Below are 24,933 nucleotides of genomic sequence, written 5' to 3'. Positions count from 1 at the left end.
TGTGCCTCACTACTGAAAACTTAAGCCTAAAGGCTTCTTTAAATTAACTTCCCTTTATGATACGTTGCATAGTAAAGTTTTTTCCAGACTGAAAAATCTTCATGCTACATTGTACATTCTGTTGCTACCTTCTTACAGCTGAAGTTTTTCTGGGTCTCTCCTGTATTTAGGCTATATGAGGACCTGATGATGAGTGGGATTCTAGCAGTTGTTCTGGCCTCAAATTACTGCAGTTGAGACTTTGATAATGCAGATAGATGCTGTGAAGAAGTACCTGGAATGTAAATTATTTTGGTCTCTGCTGTAATCATATTTTCTTGAAATTCTGTAATTTCACAAATCTAAGTAGTGTGGGGGTGAAAACAAGGAAGAAATGCACTAGAGATTATAGAATTCATTTAATACCATGTAATATTACTTTTACATCATATGCTAGTTTTCAGGGTAATTACTATCTGGTGTTGGTCTGACAACAAACCCAGTGCTGTAGCATTTCTGTATTTTAGTAGTCCTGAACCTGGATATTTTTGGGCCTTTTTCTGCTTCAGACCTGGAAGCTGGACTCCCTTTGCTGTGTGTAAAGCACCCCTTTTCAGGATGTCATGAGGCTTATAGGGCTTCTTTAATGCTTAGGAAGACTGAAGGCACTCTTGGTTTATTTTCAGCATTGTTCATTCTTCAGGCTGTTTTTGCATGAGTAGTTACTTCCTTTTGTGACCTACAATAGGAGTATCTATACCTAAGCAATATGGTTTAGGTACGTAGGGCAGTGCTGAACTTCGGCAAAGAGAGAGCACAGCTCAGTGGCAGTTGATCATGGAGGATGCTTGTAGTCCAGCTTCAGAAATGCCCAAGCATACGACTGATGTTGTGAACTGAGCAGCGGAACAGTGTGTTCAGTTATTCTTGTTATGGCCTTGTTTTAATAAAAGAGAGTGTGTTGTTGAAATGTGTGTGGAGGGGAAGTGTTAACTATATTGTTGTGACTTTGATTGAGTGGCTTACTGGGATACATTAAGTGTGACCATCAGGGTGCCACAGGTCTGGGATCGGTATGTTGTGTTCTAATCTTTGATAGCTGTTAGGACCCATCACTAACCACAGCAATGAGTTTGAAGTACATGCTTTTTGTCTGTTAGGTCTGAAGATAGGCAAATATACTTGGTTTAATAGTTGGGGTGCTATGATACTGTGTTTTATTTGGATATAATTTAGGTAACATAAGGATGTTTTTTCTTTTCACTGTTAAAAAAATTCTTTGAGAAGTAGAAATTCTCCCTTTTTAATCAAGGTTCTAAACTTTATTCTTATCACTTCCATGTTTTGTTTTGTTTTTTTAATTATTTTCTGTCTGGACCACCTGTGAAAACTAACCTAATTTCTGCTTGTACTCTGAGCTGACTGGGTGCGAGCCACCTGAAGACAAGAAGCCAAGTTTGCCTTACTGTCAGGTTTTTGCTAGTGCCTGTTGAATCTCTGAGCTGTCCAAACAGCTTCTGGATTAATTTGACTTTTGTGGTCTGTTCAGGGTACAAGTGAAGGGTGACCATTATGTCGTAAGTCACACATGCTTAAAAGTCATGGGGAAAAAAGGCTTATCTGCAGCCTAAACATTTCTTTTTTCCATTCAGATATTCCATCCCTGATAATTTTCTTCCTAGAACTGTTTGAAGTTTTTGACTGATTCTTTCAGAATAACCTAGCTTCTTCCAAACTTCTAGTGAAACCTGCTTTCTTGTAATAGTAAACACTTCAAGTCCATTTAGTATGTGATATTTAAGGTAGGGTTTTTTTAATGCAACAGTGATAGCAGCTCCTTAAAGTTAATTATATAAATATTTAAACCAAGCTTTTGCTTACATGCATGCTACAGACAACTTAGTAAATATGTCAACAGACGCTTCTTGGAAAGTATGTAATAAATCCCATTAAAACATGAGAATTTATGTCAGGGTGTAATAATGTAATACAAAGCTTAGCTATGATCTGAATACTCTTAAACAGGTTCATTTTTGTTTAATGCCTGCAAATGTGCATTACTGTAATTTTGCCTCTTCCATTAGCTACATTTCGAACAACATAGTTACTTGTTTTTCTGTAGATGTCTTCTTTTTCTTCTGAACAATTGTAAAATTACTCCTTCCCACAGGCCCTTTCTTGATATGGTTTATAATGCGCTGGACTGTGCTGAAGATGATTACTATGCCCTCTTTGTGCTCTGTCTTTTATATGCAATGTCACACAACAAAGGTAAGCAATGTTTGCTTCTTCTAGGGAAACCAGTGAGGCACATGGTTTTGGACAGGCAGGATCTGTTTGTAACTTGTGTTTATGCATGCCTTAAAGGATGAGAAATTCTTTACATGGGGGAGGAAGAAAAAAGTATGCTGTAAAAACAAGTGCTAAGGATCACGTTTTTAAGAACAATTTGGTAGAAAGCTTTGTGAACATCAGATAACTTTTCTTCCATTGGTTTCTTGTAAGTGGAATAGGACTGTTCTGTTTAATTTTTCATTTCTTAATATCAGTTGGAAGTCCACTGTATTGAATCTGCAGATATATGGCATCCAGTTTTTTCCCCACTTTGCATATACTGTGATTGCTACATGTAAGCCAAGTATAAAATGTTCCAAAACTTGCCACCATATGTTAAAATTAAATCTGTGTGTAGTTTAAGCATATAGATACTGCCCAAGGCCTGAGAATCAGATGTGGTTATGCAAGTCATGTACTGCCTATTTCTGTCCAGCTTTGGCAGCCCTTCAGTAATTCTTTTTGAACTATGCAACTCCTCACCAGCTGCCTCATCCATTGTGCCATAATTGATTAAAAGTTTATTTAAGTTGCCAGTGTTCTATGCCATAAGACATCTTGCCAGATTCCCAGGGAGCCTGGACTATGTTTATAAGCTAGCAAACCTATGTTAAATGTGTAGTTCATTATAATTCAGACAGTATGAGAATACATAACCTTTTCAAAGGGATGGTTATGATTAGATTTTGTGCTGTTTATCTTTCTGTGCTTTTTAAATAGATTCCTTATGGAACAGTAATGTAAATAGCTCATACATGGGAATATGGTATGTCATGAACTGAGATCGGAATCTGAATTATTTTTAGCTTATGAGTATAGTTTCTATGACGGACTAGTTATTTAAATGAATTAACTGCTACAGTAAACTTAGCACTAAGTAAACTTAGCAAGAGAGCTATCAGGTGTGATGGCATGTTTGAAAGCAAAAATACCATTTTAGCTTCAAGGTACCTCTAATGGGCAGGTAGAGTAGAAATGGAGTCTTGAGGAAACTAGCTAAGATAAGGGTCCCTGCTCTCCTCCATTCTCTTGATGGCTTTATCTTTTTCCAACAATGCTTCTTTGAGATGATAATTTACAGACAATTCCAGGGCTTTCACAATCTCTTATGACAAAAGATAATAACAAACTAATATCACCCAAGATAGCACCACAGCCTTGCCATGTTCTAGCCCTCTCTGACTCGCATCTTTTATTTCCCAGCCTGCCCTACAACCAGTATACCTCTTCCAAAAAATGTCTTTTTACTAAAGGCCTTTTGAGCACCACTGTGCTAAAAAACCCTGATGTCAAAAATTGATTCTCTTTGCTTAAAATTCATTAGTTGAAGCTGTGAATAGCCAAAAATCATTAGCTGTTGCAGCTTCAGTATGTCCCCAGAAGCCTTTCAGTATCATTGTAAAGGAGTAAGCATGTACTCTAGGGTTGTATTTCTTAAGAATTCTTCTATTTAAGACTATAATTCTTCAGCCTACTGTTTTTTTCCTTCAGTATAATTAGTCACTATTCAATATCTTGTTCCCAGAAAAAAGTCTGACATCCTCTCTTGTTTCAAAGATGATATGCTTACATCTGTAGTACTGCTGTAAACAGTGAGGAATGAAGCAGATACAGCCTCTTGCTGCTTAGTTTCAGCAATCTCTGTGCTCTTTATTTTCCACCCAATATCCAGGGTTACCAAGAGAAATACATCAGGCAATGAAATATCTAACTTTCAAGGCACTAAACATATCCCTGCCCTAAACTGGAGGTACCTGTTACTTGTTAAGAGGTCAAAATACAGACTTCCTTCTTTGGGGATCCCATCAGCCCTTTCTAAATGAAAACTTCTTTAGGCTATATTCATTGGCTTTCTTTGTCAATAGTTTACATTAGCCTGGTGCTCTTTGGAAGCTATTTTCCCTTGTCCCTGTATCCTTGGTCCTAGGCCTTAGATGCTAAACAGATAATGACATCCAGGTTTGGTGGTCTTGTCTTTCACGAGCCCAGTCCTCCTGTGGCCTGTAATAGACTGCTTTCAGCCTTAGGGGGCCAAAGAATCAGTGCATATGTCTTGAAGAAGAGGGGTTTTACAAACTGTTAATTTAGGGCCCTTGTTTGATGCAAGAACAAATGTTGTTTTTTAAAAGTTCAGGAGCTGTTAAAGAGCAGCTCTTCCATTCTACCCCAGATTCAATGTCAGTCATGAAAGGTGCCTCAGGATTGAGCTGAAGTAACTCTGTTTATATCTGAATTCAATATAATGCAAGAGATCTGTCTGCTTACAGACTTTCTCAAGATATGGATCAATGACCCTTTTCTTTTACAAAAGGGCATGAAGGTCCAAACATGGAGAGTTGTTTCCCCAGTTTCAGGAAGCAATAACTCTCTAAGAGTTGTGTGTTTAGGATCTGATTACCTGTTTACTGCCTGACAGGGATGGTAAATGCTGTAGTGAGCACTTGAATCAGTTCAAACAGGTAATGAATTGGAAATCTAGGATGATTTCTTGTGACTGAATGCAATACAAACTTGTCCTCTCTACACCACAAGAAAATGAGTTGTGGTTTTCTATTTCAGTATATTAGCTGTTTCAGGTCTGTTCCTGATTCTCTAGCTGGTCAGTTTGAATTTCACCATTCCCCCCCAGTCCTGCTCACTCTGGTACAGTGGTGAAGGCTAAAACAGAACACATTCAAAAAGCATTGAATTGCTCGAGCTTAACCAAGAACTTTGATTTGGGCCTTGCTCCTAAGGAAGCAGCCTTCTCAGTCTTGGTCACTAAATGTAGACACCTTTTTGAGGCTTTTGATCATGACTCCTTCCATTTGGATACTGAGTCTGCATTTTCACCATGTGCTTGAATGAGTTTAAAGAAAATATGCTTGGTCTTCACCAGCACGAAGTATCTGTGTGAACAATAAAAAAGAATCACAATTTGTAACACATCTATTTAGGTGCATACATGTACCTCTTGGATCTGAGAGATACTTAATCCCAGAAGGAACCCTTCATATATGTTGCTAGAGCATGTGCTGTATCTCAAGAATGCAGAACTTGGCGTCCTTGGCAGGCAGACAACCAAAAGAAAGATGCTGAATACGAATTCTTCCACTGTGATTTCCATTTGGCATCTTTATTGAGTACCTGTCTGGTCCTGCCTTATTCCTCCCACATGTTTTCTTAGTCTTCTTAATGGTTTTATGCTGGTTAATGACTATGTCCTCCTGTGAAAACTTAATCTGCATATAGGTTTTCTCTTAAGAAATGTTACTTGTGAGTAGCTTTTATTCCCAGAAGGAAAACTGTTTCTTACCATTTCACTAAACTGTTAGATTGTTGTGAACACTAGCACTCTGATTGCCCTTGTTCCTTAAATGCTTCCCCTCCTGCCCCCCTTTCTTTAGTCTCATCATGACATTTGTAATACTGTCATTAATCTTCAAACAGACCTTGCTAGTGAAGAAATAATTCAGATACCACAAATGGTGGTGTTAATGTACTACAAGTACAGGTTTGGAAGAAACTATAAACCCTGAGATAGTAATCTTCTGTTTTATGGGGTTATTACTATTCTTTAAAACAAGGACAGGGAGATCCTCAGTAGTCCATAGAGTCCTTACAGTAACCAGTCTATTCTGAGAAATAACTGCTATTTTAGAGGAAGAAATTGAAGAAAGATGGGTTTTGTTTCCTTATACAAATCGGTGAGAATCTCTTGGGGAGGGTACTAAATAAAAGGCTACTAGTTACTAAATAAAATTCCTATTGTCTTTAAACATAAATGAACTGATCACTTATTCCTAGAGCAGAATTTCAAATTAGACTTCCATCTTTTCCCCTGTAGCCATTATGCTCTTCAGATATATGACTTGACTTTGATTTAGATTCAGACAGTCTGAGAATTCCAGATGCAGCAAAATGGCTTGGATGTCACCATCCGCCTGGGATTTGAGTGCTTTCTCCAAGTAGGCTCCATTTGAGACTGAGATTTTTCAGTGGTACATGAATGCATTTAGTCTTTCTGTTGTTCAAAACTAAATTGTCCAGTTTTGTATTGCTGCTTCTGAGAAAACTACTGCAGTATATTAAATACTCACCTCAAGGAATATCTGTTTCCTCATTTACTTTTCTTCCTTCTTCTCCCACAAAGGAATTGACCCAGTCAAGCTGGAGAGAATTCAGCTTCCAGCTCAACATGCTGAAGAGAGAAATTCATATAACCATGTACTTGCAGAAGGGCTCATCAGGATAATGAATTATGCTGCACAACCAGGTTTGGGGGGGGGGAAGTAATAAAAAAAAGTAATAAAAAAAGTGTTGCTCCCTAGCATCTTGCCTTTGAAGGGGAAGTGTCTGTCTCTTCCATGAACAATAAATAGATACAGTCTGTGAGAGACAGCAATCAGGTTTTTCTTGGTTGATGGAACCAGGAACTCTGGATTTCTGCTGAATAGTTGCTTTCATACTCGGAGTACTACATGATTCTGTTGTCTTAATTCCTACTTTCTGTGGTTTTGAATAAAGAAAAGTGATGAGGTATATAGTGATTTCACAACGGTCTGGCAGGGACAGCTGTGGTCTCCTGAGGCCCTCCCCGGGCTTCAGACTTCCCAGTGCCTGGGGAGAGTGTCTGGTGGAAATGCGTCATATTTAAGCCCAGTCGGCAACTCAGGGGAAAGTCCTGAAATAAGGACAAAGTGTATGTGCTTTTTGGGAAATAAGCAGAATTAATAGAAAATGATAAATGTGAGGGTGGTGAGGCCCTGGCACAGGCTGCCCAGAGAAGCTGTGGCTGCCCCAGCCTGCCAGTGTTCAAGGCCAGGTTGAATGGGGCTTGGATCAACCTGCCTGTGGCAGGCGGTAGGAACCTGGTGAGCTTTAAGGTCCCTTCCAACCCAGACCATTCTGTGGTTCAGCATCCTGGGTATTATTTGTGGCACCTTTGCTTATGAAAGTAGTTCCAGTGGAGTAGTAGTCTTGAAAACCAGATGGTAGCCTTTGCTTATAGCATTCTCTGTCTCTAGAGGTGATAGTGTATTTTCCCGTGATTTTTTTTGTTTGTTTGTTTGGTTGGGTTTTTTTACATTGTATATCCAATTTCTGAACTGTTTTGCAGAAAACCTGGGTTTTTTCCCTGAGTTCTACTTTCTTTGTGATATGAGGGATAAGGCTCAGTGGCCTATTCTATGGAAACGTGATTGTTGTTTAAGCCACAGCTCTTCTCACTTGACTTCCCCTGTTAACACTTCAGATGAGTAGACGTGGTTTTCCCCTGAAAATGACACCAAATCAAATTCCTGGTTGTCTGCAGGGTACAATCTAATGCTTATTTGACTGATCGACAGTCACAGATTAAGAGCATGTTTTTATATATAAAGAGTTCGGACATACTGGAGATGGAAAGAGCGCAAGATGAGGAAATGCATTTATTTAAACAAAAGCACTTCGAGGGGGGGTGGAAATAGGGGGGGTGTAAGCTTGCTAAATGCTGTGTAGAACATTTCTTGTTCTCTGCTTTTTGGGGGTACTGACCTTTGTCTAGTTTCTGACAGCATGCTGCTAACTTGTAAAATAGTAGATGGGATTGGGGTCAAAAGCTAAGGTGTTTTGTCTCTTTGGTGTTGATCACTGAACTCCAACTCTATATTTCTTATATATAATACATATCCTAAGGATTATACCTATATTAAGCCTTCTGAAGTACAAGCTTAAAATCTGAATGCATTCTTTCACTCTGACTTCTCCAGATTTCAGGCTGTATTTAAATCCTGTGGACTTTTTTTTAATTAAGGAAAAGCTATGCCTTTTTAGTATGCTATATACACAACTTCCTTTTGTCTTGTAACTTTATCCATGCCAAACACCTGTGAGTCTTTTGTAATTTTAGTGTAATTCAGTTCTCCCTATTCAGATTGACAAAGGCATTGTTTTCGGCTTCTTGTCTAATAGTATTTATCTTTATTTCCTTCCTATAGTTTAAGTCAACATCATTAGCACTCATCCTTCTCAGATACGGTGTGTATGACAGAGGAGCAAAGTTTATGACCATTGCAGAAAAGAGTAGAAACATTTAAAAACATCTGGTAATGAGAAAAGCAATACTTGAACTGCTGCTATTTTGTATATTGAAATTTTCCTTTCATAGATGGAAAAATCCGTTTGGCAACTTTAGAACTTGGCTGCCTGTTGCTGAAGCAGCTTGTGTTCTCTAGAAACAGCAGCATCATAAAAGATGTTCACCTTGCTTGCCTTGAGGTAAGTATTTTCTTTCACATTATCAGTCACAGTGTCACTTGTCTTTGTTTTATAGTTGAGTAAATTTGTTTAACCTGTGATTGCAATAAGCATAAATGTGAAATTTGAACTTCTAGAACGTCTTTCCATTGGTGACTTTGTGCAGTGAATATAGAGAATCAATACCCTGTTGTGTTCTCAGCTTTGCTGTTCTCTTTCTTAACTTCTCTAGCAAGGTTATTTTGACGTTTCTCTCTGAAGTCTGTATGTCATCCCTCTGAATTATATGGAGTGCTTTTGAAACTAACAAGCTTGCATAAACTGTGTTTTTGTGAGTGCAAGAATTGTGTTCTATCAAATTCTGGGCTGAAAGCTATGAGTATTGGCACATTAATAGATAGTCTCTTATGTATGATTTTTTTGGCTTTTTTTTTTTTTGTTTGTTTAAATGTGACCTTTGAGTAAATGGTGCATTTACTCCCTGAAACACAGTTATTTTGTTTTTCCTAGGGTGCAAGGGAGGAAAGTATTCATCTCCTTCGTCGTTTCTATAAGGTATATATGCAAAATGCTGCAAGGAAAAGGTCTTTGAAGCAAGTCTGCATCCCAGTCTTTACAGAGTGCCCAAGGCAGCACTTTTTAAGAGGGGCACTCCAAATGTGTGAGAGAGAAGAAACTCTGCTTTCATGCCATTCCCATACCACACTGGCATAATGTCACAAAGTCCCACAGGGCTTGTGCTGGAGGTCAAGTTAGCAGCCATGTGCTTTTGCTGTAACTGGCGTGTATTTTATGTATTTCATGGAACAGAACCACACTATTAGAACATTTCTAATGCAGAATGTTGTTTCTTTTTGGCATTGCTTTTTATTCATATCTTATCTGAAATTATGATCTAAAATTTTACTTAATCTTCTTACTGGAGGCCTCTGCACCCCCAGGCATTAACTTCTGTATAATGAGTGGTAAATCCATGACAGATTTCGGGTGTCTAAAGCCTCTTTGTATTGTTCTTAGAATTCTCTTGAAGGACGTCTTCTCAACCTGGCTTACATACTTGAGTATGAGTAACTTGAGGTGGTGGGTTGACCTTGACTGGCTGCTGCACATCCACCTAGCTGCTCTCTCACTGCCTCTCCTCAAGAGGATGGAGGGAGAATGTAACATACAAAAATCTTGTGGTTGAGATAAACAGGGAGATCACTTTTCAAAACCATCATGGGCGAAACAGACCCAATTTGGTGAAAATTAATTTACTGCCAATTAAAATAAATTTAGATAGTCAGAAACAAAGACAAATTAAAACTTTCCCCCACCCCTCCATTTTCCCTAGCTCAACTTTGCTCCTTCATTCCTGACTCTTCTACCGTCTTCCCGTGAGTGGTGCAGTGGGGTGAGAAAGAGGGGTTTGGGGTCAGTCCATAGCAGTTCATCTCTGGGCCTTCTTCTTCCTTACTCTTTTCCCCTACCCCAGTGTGGGTTTTCTTCTCCATGGGCTGCAGTCCTTCAGGGAAAAAACCTGATTCAGTGTGGGTCCTCCACAACAGCAGTTCCTTCAGGGCGTACTCACCTGCTCCACCATAGCCCTCTCCGCAGCCTTCACAGGAATCTCTCTCCCTTTCCCAGTCGTGTTGTCCGAGAGGTGCCATGACTGTTGCTGAGGGGCTCAGCTGTGCCCTGCAGTTGTTGGTGGCACTGGAACACCCAGTACATGACGAAACAAAACATGGCTTCATGTTTGTAAGGATTTATGGTCTGTCCCTGTCCCTCTTTTTGAAAGGGAGAAGAAATTTTTCTGGATATGTTTGAAGATGAATACCGGAGCATGACCGTAAGTGACACCCCTTCTGCCCTGCCAGATCCTCAAACCCAGATACAGAACAGCAGCAAGTGCAAGTACTTACTGCTAACTACTGACAGTGCTGGTATCTTTTTTTCTGGGAGTAGAATAACAAAATGTATGTGGCTTTTTTGTTTCTGAGGAGTTATCTCTGCAGTTACATGAATAGTTTCTGTGAAATTTTACAGCTCTTTATTTAATAGAAGCCCATTGCTTTCACAAAGTGATTATATAAAAATTGCTTTATCCTGGGAAATGAGACGTTGGATTTATTTTTTTTTTTTTTAGGCATTAAACAATGTGAAAATCTTCCTGTATCATACTTTCTGTTTCCTTTTTTTAACATTCTTCACCTTTATGTTGTAAAATACTGTTTAAACCAGTGTACACACATGTGAATTGCATCTGAAGTAGTTATTTATTTGTTAGGAATTTTAGTTCTGTGTTCTCATTTGTTCATTGTTGTCATAGTTTAACCCCAGCCAGCAACTAATTACCACAGAGTCACTTACCCCCCACCCTTCCCATGGGAGGGGGAAGAGAAATGGAAGAAAGGGTAAAAAACTGTGGGTTGAAAAAAAGAGCAGTTTAATAAGAGAAATAAAGTAAAATATAATAATAACAATGATAATGATAACAAAGGGAAATAGAATAAAACAAATAAAAAAGGACAATCCCAGGGGATGCACAGCACAGTTGCTCACCACCTGTTGACTGATACCCATCCTGTCCCTGAACAGCCATCAGTCCCTCTTGGCTCACTCCCCCCAGTTTATATACTGGGCATGATGTACTGTGGTATGGAATACCCCTTTGCCTAGTTTGGGTCAGGTGTCCTGTCTGCTCCCTCCTGGCTTCTTATGTCCCTCCTTACTGGCAGAACATGAGACTGAAACGTCCTTAACTTAGTATGAGCACAACTTAGCACCAACTAAACCAACAGTGTTGTCAACACTTTTCTCAGACTAAAGCCAAGACGCAGCTACTAGGGAGAAGATTAACTATCTCAGCTGAAATGAGGACAAATGTCTATGTAGGCTTCTATATCTTTTTACACATTATTGAATTTGTTAATGCAGTGTTTTAGACGCTGAAGATGAATTGTTCTGAGATCAGAAAAATTGGCTAAAATTTATTTTTAAGTCTGTATGTGTGCAAAGCAACAGTTAAAACTGCACTGTGAAAATTCTGGACCTTGTTTCAGTCTGCTACTTTTATGGTATGCAACTATGGCAAAGTGGCCAGGAATGCTTCCAGTTACAGTTGGCTATTTTGGAATGCCCATATGACTGCATTTTTCTTTTGGGCTGAATATTTTACAAGCTGTGGAACAGGCTTTTGTATGTTCTTGCCATTCCAGCTGGCTTCCTGACAAAAAGAAGCTCGTGTCTCCAGTGCGTGTGTATGTAATAAGTCTTGGATAAAATTGCCCAAAGGTATAGAAGGATAGATAGTTTAGACATCATTTATTCATGAAAATAGGCAGACATGTAAAGGAGAGACTCTGTTAGTAGCACAGTTAAAGGGAATTTTCTAGTGTGAAAGTTACTGCATTACTTGATACTTGAGAGTTCTTTTGGAGAGAAAAAGATATGGAAAACTTTCTTATGATTGAAGTTGCAAGAACATGACAGGCTTTTGGTTTTAGTACTCATGAAATAGCTTTTTGTCTAATTTTTCAGAGTTATTTTCCCATGGGTTCTTTTCAGTATGGAAACTTCAACAGTGTGTTAGGGAATGATAAGCAAATAAAATAGAAATTGTGTGTAAGGATCTCGAAATAAGATACATGGTATTAAAAAAAAATCTCCGAACTCTGACAATTCCTTCCTCTTAAAATATGCAACCATGAATTGTATTTGAAAGTAAAGATGCAGATGCTTGTTGTTCTGTATAGTGATCAATGTTAAAATGTTCTTATAGATTAAACCCATGAATGTAGAGTACTTGATGATGGATGCTTCAATCTTACTGCCTCCAACGGGGACACCACTGACTGGTATTGATTTTGTGAAAAGATTGCCTTGTGGAGATGTGGAAAGAACACGAAGAGTGAGTCATACTATATTTATTTTTTTCTGTTTTTTTTTTTTTTTTTTTCTTGAAAGCTGCTTGGTTAGAAGCTACATCTGTAAAATCCTGAAGACTTTATGAAGGCAGGTCTGTGTGTAGAGTATATAATATTTACCTGTCACAGTGAAAAAAACTTTTCTCTACAATTTTTTGTGTCTGATCAATTCAGTATGTTCTTGCACTGGGGATTTAATTTTTTAGACCATGTGGACAACTCCATAAGAAGGCATAAGAAGTTGTGATGACATATGCTGGCAGTTTCCTTTTGCGATCTGTTATTTCAGTCATTATATTCCTATGGTAAGAATCGCCACTGAAAGGCTGGCTGACTTCATATTGCTTGTCTTTCTTAGATTGGAAAAAAAAACCCAGGAGTGTTCATCTTGCTGAAGTAATTCATGATGGGGGTCTTGAGAGTGAGAAGAAAAAAAGCAAAATACTTATTTTTGTGACTGACACAATCTGTAGAGGTGATACTGACCTGAATAACAACACTGTTATCAGCATGCTTAGGATAATCCCTTCTTGGCTCTTATCTGGCAGTGTCATAATAAGCCTTGTGGTGCCAGTAAGTCTTTAAGATATCTTATTGCACAACGTTGTCATCTGAAAAGTGGTGTTCCTCGGGTAGCTTTGTACTTGCATGTCTGCATGTATATTCAAGTGCTTTTGAAGAAAAAAAACATATTTCCAGGAATCTTCAGAAAACTTTTGCTATAATTACTTCTTATAAGCCATGAAACTTTTGTTATCACAGGAAGTTTGATAAAGTACAGTGAATTATCTTGAAAAGTATTATTCTTAGAAAGCAAAAATGTTTCATAGAATTTCCTCTGAGACATTGAACAAAATGATACTTAAAAATGTGTTAAGAGAAAATGATTGCTCTGTGTTTTTTCATATGCTAAGTAAGGAGTAGCTTAACTTCTGTCAGTGGAAATGCAGAAATCAATATTAATATTCCTGTAAATCCTTCGGGATCGAAGGGTCTTTCTTGTCAGCAAGAACTCCCAGAATGCTTCTTTGTTGGTCCTCTTTACCCTGATTGTATTGCTCTAGAAGGTTTAGAGTTTGTTAGAATTCCTGTGCTACATTTTTCCTGCTAAGCTCTCCTAGACTGAATTGCCATAGGAATATACTGAACTTCAGGTGTATCTTGTGACAAAGCGTATCTTGCTGCTGCCACTTAACCTGCTGGGAGTCCGTTTTGCTGACAGGTTCAAATGGATAGTGACTCAATTCAGAGAATCCCATAGCATGATTCTAAAAATGCTTTATTTCACTAGCAAGTGAAAAAGTCCCGTACTTTGATTATATGGTGAGTTCTTAGCTGTTAGTGATCAGATCCGTTTAGGCTCTCATTTCTTTTGCTATGGGAAGTGCCTCTAAGTGGCAGGTCTTTTGCTCTTTAATTTTAGCAGGAACTCTCAGAAACCGGAGCTCTTGAGTTATCAGAGGCACATCTCCGAAATCCAGACAGCCAACGCCCCTGACTTGAAGTGTTAAAATGACCAGAAGTTTCTAGGCTGCTTTCTGAAATCAGCTATTACTACTTGATTGAGCCTTCTGCTCAGAAGCAGGTGCTCTTTGGAATTGTTGGCAATTCAGTTACTGTTCGTTGGTTGCATCTCTTCCGTCTGATTTCTACAGTCCTAAAGATGGTGTTGCTACCAATCACCTAGAATAATGCAAACTCACTTACATGCTGATTCAGGAAGCACTAACAGTATGGGTCATGCACCTCTGCACTTTAGAGTGCATAGCAAAGGCTTTGAGAGAAGGTTTTGAGCTACCTGTGAGAATGCTAGTAGATGGGAATGTAGGAAGATACTGGAAGGTTTCCCATAAAATTGCCATTTCTTTGCCTGTTGTGTGTATATGAATGAAGGAATCAGTGCAGGGTGTACCTCATCATAACACATAGTTCTTTAATGTAGGTAGCAATTCATACTTGTTCCTACTTAACCAAGAAAACAGAAGTCAGCTGAAAGAAATTCTAGACCACTGCTCTGCTGTTTTATTGAGATACAGTAAACTGCTATAGGAAGTCACAAATCACATTTTTGGGGGTTTATATTGGTGCTGCTAGCAAAGCAAGGGCTGCCAGTATTGCAAGAAGCACAGGGTAGTTCCCTTTTCATCTGATGTTCTCGATAATTCTTTTCTTGCAAAGGCTAAGATTCTAACTTTTTTACCCATTCCTGTAGTAAATATGATTACATGTTTGAAAATAAACGATGTTAGTTTTATAGGGAATGTGAGGAAAACTAATGCTTTGTGTAGGAGGGAAAGAGTGAAAGCAAGCTAAGTGATGGCTGCCCGCTGAATTTTTAAACCCCTGGTGGATTTGACTTCTTTGAGTTACCAGATATGCAGGGATGTTGCTGTTCTTGATTGAACTTGGAAACTTAAACCCAATACCATGAATTCTTCTTGAAGCATCTGGTAGTAAAGCTGCTTTATAGTAAGTGATCCTGTTTAATTTCAGTAAATGCGCAATATGTAGTCTGCCTAAATGGGAGAGATCATGTCCCATGAGGAAGTAACTCTGCTGTTATTCATAAGTCAGTGTTAATAATCATGGTTTTATTAAATACCTTTTGACATTTTCTGCTTAGAATCACCATTTTGCCCTCTTAGGTTTCAACAGTATACCACACTGGTCTGCTCTGGGACAGTTTATGGAAGTGCCAGATACATGGCTTCCTTCTCTTCATCGCTGTTCTGTCAGAAGTTTCTGAAAGCACCACCAGTATGATATTAACCACCAAACATTCATTTCTGCTTCACAGGAGCCACAGTTTTGTTGGTTTTAAAAATACAGGGCAGAAAGGTTTTGTGTTATACCAGTTTAGATTTGTTTTTCCTAATACTTCCTGCATTCTGGGGAGTTCCTAGGCACTGCAGCTGTTCATGAATTCAGTGCTTTTACTGTAAGGCAGCAGTTAATTTATACTATGCCACAGAATTACTACGTAGAAGCTGTTTTAAAACCAAAACACCAGAAGTAATAAAAAATGATATATTTTTTCATTTGCTGTACTGAAAATACAGTTCTTTTAAGGGAAGAGGATTATAAACGGTGCTTTTCAAAATGTGGCTAATAAAATGATGACACTTTTTTGGCGCTTTATCTAGTCTTTGCATATTATTTGTCATTGATTTCTAAATCAAACCAAGAATATTAATTTCTCACAGCAGCTGTTGGAAATTTCTTGGGACTGGTGCAGCTTTTAGAATGCTTTGCCCTCATATAGACCTTCTGAGCATGTAGATGAAGTTCTCTGAGAATGCTGTATTGCAGATGGTTAGTTTTGATGAACACAGCAAATTAAAACTCAAAAATCCCCACTTTTCTCTGAAACTTGTAGATGTCTTGGCTAGACTCCGACAGAAAACTCATTACTGTTTAAAGTTCAAATTGTGAGAGTCTCTGAAGGTTGGTTGTATGGTTGTCTGTAGTGTACATGTAAGTACAATTAGTCTTCAAATAATGATAAATAAAGTCTAATATTGTTGGTTTTGCTTTAATAACTCCTGTAATCATTTGCCTGTCAGTCACACTCTGTGTAAGTGTGCCAATAGGATAGAAGTTCTGCTTCTTCTACTTCATTAAAAATAAATAGCATATTTCAACTTCTTCTATGTACTTTTTAACTGACTTTGAAATTCCATTCTACTTTCTCAATTAAAAAAGTGGATGTACTGCACCGCAGCAAATTCCAAAATGTGAAAGCGAGTATACATGTGTAAGATGCTGTTAAAACCTGTAATACTGAGTGCAGCAATAGTGTAATATTCTTTTTCCAATTTCTCCAGGCAATCAGAGTTTTCTTTATGCTCCGTTCACTATCACTGCACTTACGAGACGAGCCAGAAACTCAGTTACCGCTCACGAGGGAGGGAGATCTGATAAAGGCAGATGATGTTCTTGACTTGAGTAAGTAGTCCCTTGATTTCTCAAATAGTACATGACTTGGAAAAATTGTTGGCTTTTGGTTGGGTTTTTTTAAGTTATATTGCTACATTGCTTGTGTACTGACTACCAAGGAGGTTGTTATTAAGTTTGTTTTCTACTGGATTTGGAACACTTCTTGTGGTGTTTGTTTTTTTGTTTGTTTGTTTGTTTGTTTGTTTGTTTTAAGAGGCTGTTGATAAATATTCCATATAAAATAAATATAAGCACAGAAAAGATTTTGTCTCATTCGTCTGGTTTCCTGGTACATTAGTTTTCTAGATGAACTGATCCTAGGAAGATTTTCTTTTATCCTGCTTTCACTTAAGCAATTAATTAATTTTAAGAGACTAGAGGTAATTGCTCCAACATCTACACTGTGCTGGTTTACTAATACTGGGATTTGGTCACCATCGTGTATGTGTGTGTGTGTGTGTGTGTGTGTGTGTGTGTGTGTGTGTGTGTGTGTGATTGTTACCCTGCCCTGCCCATCCCCCAGAGTTCTTTTGCTTCACATCTCTTCTGTCATTTTCAAGTTGGTGTGTGGAAGATATACTCCCATAGTTGGACAGGATACTAAGCTATTCCCAAGGGGAATCAGTCTGTAATGTCCAGAATGTCATAGGGATACTAAGTAGTACTTATTGTGAAGTAAAGGTGAAGTACCTTTTTTCTGCAGTATCATGGCGAGAAAAAAAAAAAAAATCCAAAAGAGTTGGAAGGAATAGAATCATGAAGTATATATTTGCCCACAAAGTCAATATACATGTGTTTATTTAATATCAAAATATACATCTTCAGATGACCTTCAGGGTTACTAAACAGTACAACTTCTAGAGTCCAGACTAAATCATAAAGCTGTAGTTTCACTGTCTCCAGCACTGACATTGTTTGAGAAATAGTAACATGTTGTATTCTAAATCAATCTTGTAATAATCGGAGACATTTGTTTTTTGTTTAAAGGCTTAAAATATGTAGAAAAGTGTACTTTTAGGCTAGAATTTACAAGAAAGCACATGACAATATAAATAGTATTAACTCCATTGCCTGTAATCAAGACCTAGAAGATTTTGATATATTGGTGTTAGTTAAGTTTTATAAGTAGTTAACTTCTGTTCAGGCAGTTGTTTTATTAAGAGTTTGGAGGTATGATTTGTAGCTTTAGAGGGCATGTGATTGCTAAAATAGTGTGTGTATTTGCTAGGGGTTTAATCTTTGAAGGTTCTTGTTCTTTAAAAAAAGAAAAAAAAAGGGGGTGCTTGATGTTTTAGATGTTAAATTTTTTATTCTCTTATGTTTAAATGCCTGTTGATCTTCAGCTAAAAAAATAGTTGCCATAGTAGGTGTTATATGATTATGTCCAGTATCTCAGAGACCTTTCTGTACATCAAGTCCATCAAAATATTAATTACCCTAATAAAGGGAAAACCAGCTCAAGTCTTTTCATTGCCCAGTAGAGAAGAGAATATCAGTATTTCAGTATGCTATTGCTTAGTGCCATATCCTGGGAGGAGACTTAACAGCTGACGAAACATGACCCAAAAAATTATACTTGTGTGCCTTTTTTCAGTTATCACTTGGGAGATATTTTCAATCAGACAAATTCTCCTCAATCTATATTTTTACTCTGCTTTTTAAATTTTTCGGAACATTAGATACCTCCAGTGGTTATGCTCATTTGTATACATATGGTGACAAGTAGAAGTTGATAAGATTCAGGAATTACTTCAGCTACCGTTAGGATTTTAAAATCTCTTGCAAAACATGTTATCAAAATGCCTTCTTCCCCCCCCCACCAAATGCAATGCTGGTGTTTTATGGGAGATTGGTAAGAAAGGTTAAAGTTTCTTGTACAGAGTCATTTTAATGTTTTGATGTACATATGTTTATTGTAACCCTTTTAAGTGTAATAGCAAGGTTGCCAGGACTCTTTATGACTCTGCGTTTAGAAATGAGTCAGGTATTCCACAGAAGGTTCATTCCATCTTGCTGGGTATGCTGCTACCACAGCGATATATACTGCTACTTTTCAGAGTTGTTTTTTACTGTAAATAGTTTTGAAGCACTCATGTATTATGTGATAACTGCCTGCCTTAGGCTGCATGCGAGTTTGTAGGTGTCTCATGTAGGTGGCTTTTTAATCTTGTTCAGCATTTCACTGTGTGAAGTTCACTGGCAGCTCAAATTAGCATTCGTGGGGCTTGGTTTCAGGCTGCTGATTCTGTTAGTTACAATGTTTTAAATGCCGTGGCCAAGAGGTAAATGATGATACATTTAAAGCCATTATTTCTTTGTTAAAACAGGAAAAATTAATATTACAGGCAAGACTCCTTGTTCACTCTTGTCTCTACCAAATAAATAGGATTTATAAATAATATCATAATCAATGGTTTTTTTAATAAGATTTGAGGAAAATTTATCATAGAATAATTGAGGTTGGAAGGAACCTCTGGAGACCATTTAGTTGACTTCCATGCTCAAAGCAAGGTCAGGTAGAGCAAGTTGCCTAGGGCCCTCACCAATCAGGTTTTCCATCCTTGAAGATGGAGATTTCATAGTGTTTCTGGACAACCTGTTTTACTGTTTAACCACCTTCACAATAAGGAAAGGATTGTGGGGTTTGTTGTTGTTTGCTCCCCTGCGCCACCTCCCCCGAGTGTTTCTGTGAAATTTCCTGTGGTTCATTTTGTGCTCAGTGCTTCACATCTTGTTGGATACCACTTGCTTCAGCTTCTTTACTCCCCCCAGACAAGTATTTAGAGAAGTTGTCAAGAGGTTTTATCATAAGGCATATAATTTTTTTATTCTATTAAATATATTCCAAGGAATATAACTTAGTAGTAAAGAAGAATAGCATACCAAATGGGCTGCATGCTGTTGGAAAAAGTTTTTTATGTAAAGTGGGAGGGGATACAGTTACTATCTGCAGTCTAATGCTTATTTTAGACTGCCAGCTAAGCACACAAAGTGCTGAAAGTTTTCTGTAAGAGCTTTTAGTGTCTACAGATGATTTCTAGAATTATCATGACTGTAAATTATAAAATCATTAAAGACCAAGCCCTGGGGTAGGAGAGGCACATTTAGACCGTCTCCTAAACTAGCTATTACATTTGTAAAGACTTCATTTAGTACAGTCTTCACAGGCAAGTGTGTCCACCTAATTTAAATCTTTGCTGCAAGCAGTTGAAATCTTCAAATTCTCCTTCCTGGTCTGTATTTCCTAAAAGTTGTATTTTCCTTGGACAAAGTCCAGAGAAATCTTGAATCCATGTCTTGGATGTGTATTGTCTGAAGTGATTGCACGCTTTATTTTGCATGAGGAAAAAATGAGCATTGCTGTTAGTCTTGGAAATGGCAGTATGCTTCTTTGCAGCAGAGTCATGTCAGTGAACCATTCAGTTTGTGATTCACTTTAATCCCCTGATCAGATTTGAGTAGTATTTAAGTTTACTGGGCTTCAAATTTTTACCCAAATGTAGTTGAATATCTGTAACTGGTTTATAGATTAGCTGTAAGCTCAGATCAGTTCACTGGAAATGTGTTTAACCACATTTTTCTTCTGTTTTTGTCATAAAGGATGACTGTACTTTATGACCCTTCAGTAGCTGTGAACAGTCATGTAAATGGGGTACATTCAGTTGTATAAACTAAAAAGATTCCTGTAACAGTTTACTAGTACATGAGTACCTATTTTTTCTGTTCTTTGATAAGCTTTAACCGTAAAGCTTTGCTTGACGTTTTTGTCACATCTAAAATGAAAACTTTCTGCTCTGGAAAACAGCTGCTCTGTAAGTTCTTTACCTTATGTACTACATTTCTGTAGTCCGGCAGTTGAAAATGTACAGCAGTTATTTCAAGGACGTTAATCTCCTTGCAGTTGCACTAAAAACTGTATAAATACTAGACAAAACCTAGTATTTCAGAACTTCATGACTATATTGGGTGTTGTGGCCTATATGTTGGGAATCTCACAATAAATTATCCACAGATTTCAGAAACCTCACATTACTAATTTGGAGGTGTCAAAATCCAGCTTCTTCAGGTCTAGAGAGGAATATGGCTGTTCCACAAACTTGTATTGATGGATAGCTAGGTTTTTTTCAGCGATGTCCAGTCATAGGACAAGGGGCAGTGGGTGTAAACTGGAGCATAGGAGGTTCCATGTGAACATCAGGAAACACTTCTTTACTGTGAGAGTGACAGAGCACTGGAACAGGTTGCCCAGGGGGGTTGTGGAATCTCCTACATTGGAGATATTCAAGGCCTGCCTGGACAAGTTCCTGTGTGATGTACTCTAGGTTACCCTGCTCTTGCAGGGGGGTTGGACTAGATGATCTTCTGAGGTCCCTTCCAACCCTTGGGATTCTGTGATTCTGTGAAATAAATGTGTTGATGAACTAATTGGATTAAAGAATGAAAGAGGCAATAAATGAAGGGTCCCAAAATAAGCAGTAACCACAGTCCTGTTTTGAAATACAACTGTGAAAAGTCTTAAGGGCTCATTAACACTGATAATACTTTGTTACTGAGACTTTGTTACTGAGACTGTCTCAGAAAAGGTATTGGCTATAAGACTCATGCAATGTGGAGGATAGGCCATAATAAGCCCATCCTTGTTTAGTCATACCAACTGTTTGAGAATTATTCTTAGTTAACAGCTATATTTATAAGGGTTCTCTTGTGTTTTTCTGGTTTCTATGGCTTGGAAAAAAACATTGTGTACATTACGTAAGACTTCTGGGGAGCTGGTTCTTTTTGACCCAAAATGTATTCCTAGAAAAATGTTTGTTCTTCATTAGAAACTTTGTCTTGTGAAGGGGCAGACTATCAGTTGTGTAGGTTCATTAGTCACTTATTTTCACCATGGAACTGCTGCCACTTGTAGCTTTTGTCTGTTAGACTTGCACCTGCATTGAATTTCTTACCCATTTGTCCTATTTATGTATGGATTAAAATCTTCCTCCTGGGTTTTAAGTGAGTTAGTTGAATTATTAAGGTTTTTGCTTTAAAAAAAAAAGTCTAATTTTCCTGTCAGTTTTTGTTGTGGTAGTCTTTCAAGTTTCTTTCAGCCTGCTTTTTTCAAACTCTGTGTACTTCAGCTGGCAATACAATCAAAATATGTTTGAGTGTTTTATGCCTAAATTCACAGGCCAGTAGAGAATAAATGACACTTGCATTATTCTTGTTTTACCATTACTTGGAAACCTTTATAATAACTTCAGGCTTTTCAGTTATTAATGAAAAGGTGAAATAATTTAGGTATTAGAAAGTAATTTCTGGAGGGATGTGATAGATTTATACCTCTGTTACCACTTCTGGATGTGTAAGTAGAAAATATATACAAATACAGATACACTTCGGGATCATAAACTTAGAGCTTTTGATGCATTTAATATACATTGTTATCTTTTATTGTTCAATTAATAGAATGTCATTGGTACAATAATATTGGAGTAAGATTCTGTTTTCTCAACATATAGCCTACATTGCCATTTTAAATCTCTTATTATTTTCTTCCTGGCATCTCTTGCTTCTTCTCTGCAAAGGGATAAAGCAACCATTGCTCCAAGGGTAAAGTTTGCTAAACCTTTATGGATTTCTTGAGCTTTCCAGGGTATCTGAGTAGGTATTAGTAATCAGTCCTCATGTAACTGAATCGTGTCCCATACGTATTGCAGAAAAGCAGCAGTGTTATATTTATTGATTCAACTTTTATTGAATTTCAAAAGCTCACGCTAAACTCACATTGGATTAGCATTAATTATCTTCTTCTAAGTATATAAGGGTTCCATATTTCCTTCTTTTCTCTCCTATTATCCAGTCAATTTTGAATAGATCCTGCTGGTAAAGGGTAATTGGTAGAATAATAGAAATGTTAGTTGGAAGAGACCTCTCGGTTGTGGTGTGAGGGCAGTCTCTTATGGGGAAAAGGAGGTTGGTTTTGTGAGTAATACTTCTTTTATTCTTTTGAAACTTGAAGACTTTTGGTGATAGAAATTCTACAACCTTTCTGGGTAACCTGCTGAGCTGTATTATGCACAAAAGAATTTCCTCCACCTTCCAAACCATAATTTATGGCTGTTGTCAGTAGTTGTATGACCTGCCACTGCAGAAAACTTTATGCTTCCACTTGTAGCTTGTATCTATCCCACAGATGTTTCTAGTATGAAATACAGTTAACTACTGCTACAGCTGGGTTTTGAATGCAAGAGCGCTTAACATTCAACATGGAGATAGCATTAGAGGTACTTCAGTATTAGAGATATGTTAAATTCCTTCTGTCAGAATAGCCCCCTTCAGATAGATATAAAAAATCCAAATAAGAAGGCAGCCTTTTTAAAAGATACTTACTTTACTGGAGACTATCCCATTTATCAAACTGATGTCAGTATATAGACATATGTAAAAAATACAGCATCCTGAAAAATACTATGTGTCTGTGGAATAGGAAGGGGAAAATAGCATTGTACAGCTTAACAGCAATTGATGCCTACAGTACTGAGCCCTCATTTAAGAAAGGCTGTTTGAATAAACTGCTAAGTCTATTGATGCCTTAGCAATACTGAGGAGTGTGTGGAAAAACTGGCTAAGGTAGAAGCAAAATATAGAACTCATTGCTTTCAAGTCCTATGGTTTCTGTCCTAAAAAATCCAACAAACAACAAACCACCACAAAACTCCATCAAAATAACTTCAGCAAATAGTTAAAATGATGCAACTTCTCTGGCTAAACCTATCAAATTATGTGGAATGATATCTAGCATTGCAAAGATGATGAACTCTGAAGGACAGTAAGTGTGGTCATAGAATCTTTTACTTGCTGTAAAGTTGCACTACATAAGAGGACAAAGATCTGTGTGTATTAAGCATGTGAACAAACTTATTAATTTGAAGTAAACGAAAAAGCTAAAATGAGGTCTGCTGTGAGGTGTCAGTGCCAGTTTATGGGCAACTTAGTATACTCTGATGTAAATAATGTGATTTAGATTTTCAAGATTGATGGTTTGAACTGGAACAGGTGCATTGAGGAGATGCAGGAGGATCAGGGAGTAGTGTATTTAAAGCTTGAGATCTGTATGTTGGGGCTTGTTAGAGTGGTGCTAGAATTAATGATTAAGAGAGGGTATGTTTATTCAGTATAAATTAATAAAGTTGGTTGGGTAAAGGGAAAAAAAAGTCACTTAACAAATACTGGCAAAATCCTCGTTCAGTTAATCTGGAGCATCCCTATAGTCTTGAAGCTGAAAGGCTTCCAACAGTCAGAAGGTCAGGTTTTAAACCTGTAGAATTGCAGCTTGTGTCAGAATGGAGGTGATGCATACACTGATGTACAGGCAGTTGCCTGCAGTGCTGCTGTGCCTCCCACATGGAGGGTATCTCTGGTCTTTGGACAAGACTTTGAGACTTTAATTTAGTGAGAGAAATCAACACTGTTGCAATTTCACCCCTAAAATAAAGTGACCTTTTATACTAAAAGGTAATGAAGGTGGTAAAAGAAAGCAAGGTACTTATGATACACACCTGATACATAACTTGTAAGATACATTAGTCACTACTATTGGAATATATTCTGGCCTTTCTATGTAACTATAAATACGATAGGGAAATGCAAAGTATTTATTAAAAAAACAGCCTTGAATAACTTCAAATGTGTGTTGTAAAGATGATTACACTTTTATACATTTAAATTATGTTACGTAAAAAAAACAAAATCCAGAATCCTTAACTTCAGTAGCTAAGTTATGGTATTCTTTTTCCTTCCTTCAGATAACAGTGATCTAATTGCTTGTACAGTCATAACAAAAGATGGGGGTCAAGTTCAAAGGTTCCTGGCTGTGGATATATACCAGATGAGCTTGGTTGAGCCAGATGTTGCCAGACTTGGATGGGGTGTAGTTAAGTTTGCAGGCCTTTTGCAGGTAAGAGGAGTTTTAATATGGGTGGTTACTTTTTCTTGGCTGAAAATCTACATTTATGTTAACTAGTAATACCAATATTAGCTTATATATTTTAGCTGTGTACCATGCTTACTTGTTTCTTCTGTTGCTAGTCTTTTTTTCTAGGTTTTGCTTTTTAAACTATTTCTGATTTTGTGAGAAAGTTTACATAGCTAACTAAAGACAGACTTGAAAATAAGGTCAGTTAACTTCTCCGGTATATATTGGGCTGTGTTCATTTGAATGCTGGAATCATATACAATTAGGATTGACTCCCAGGCACCTGCCTTAAGTAGCACAGTAATGAACTCGCCTAGAGTTCTGGTCTTACTATACATGTAGGGAAGATGACAGGTTGTAACTTCAAAATCATCTGTGCTTTTCTAATTTATTTCAAAAGCTTTAACAGGTTTCCCTCATTTGTATCTTTCTTGCCTTATCCAACACTGTATTTCCTTAAAACTTGGCATGCCCAAACAACTCAATTGAATTTTAAACTGACAGTCTCTGTAAGTACTAATATCTGAAGAGCTAAATTCAGCATTGTGCAACTTGTATATTTCATTTTCTTAATACAGAAACTGTTCCTAGGTGCTTTAG

The 24,933-nt window shown here is 37.5% G+C and overlaps 1 protein-coding gene across 6 annotated transcripts in view; it reads left to right on the top strand.

Moving 5' to 3' along the window:
* CLEC16A (C-type lectin domain containing 16A) overlaps positions 1-24,933 on the top strand; it is a 73,736-nt gene that overhangs the window by 25,611 nt on the left and 23,192 nt on the right. For all 6 annotated transcript variants that reach the window (XM_061376072.1, XM_061376071.1, XM_061376075.1 and 3 more), the window contains 8 exons: positions 2,150-2,250; positions 6,446-6,568; positions 8,441-8,550; positions 9,040-9,084; positions 10,310-10,360; positions 12,293-12,421; positions 16,262-16,382; positions 24,164-24,315. In XM_061376072.1, the coding sequence (XP_061232056.1) occupies positions 2,150-2,250; positions 6,446-6,568; positions 8,441-8,550; positions 9,040-9,084; positions 10,310-10,360; positions 12,293-12,421; positions 16,262-16,382; positions 24,164-24,315 (832 nt within the window). The remainder of the gene's footprint in view (positions 1-2,149; positions 2,251-6,445; positions 6,569-8,440; positions 8,551-9,039; positions 9,085-10,309; positions 10,361-12,292; positions 12,422-16,261; positions 16,383-24,163; positions 24,316-24,933) is intronic.

The sequence above is a fragment of the Neopsephotus bourkii genome, unplaced genomic scaffold (assembly GCF_033783945.1).
Source record: "Neopsephotus bourkii isolate Nb327-2 ecotype Australia unplaced genomic scaffold, CSIRO-AGI_Nbou_v1 NB_1706, whole genome shotgun sequence".
In the NCBI taxonomy this organism is placed as follows: Eukaryota; Metazoa; Chordata; class Aves; order Psittaciformes; family Psittacidae; genus Neopsephotus; species Neopsephotus bourkii.
Note: the sequence above shows the minus strand (reverse complement) of the source record. Positions and strands in the feature narration are given on the sequence as shown.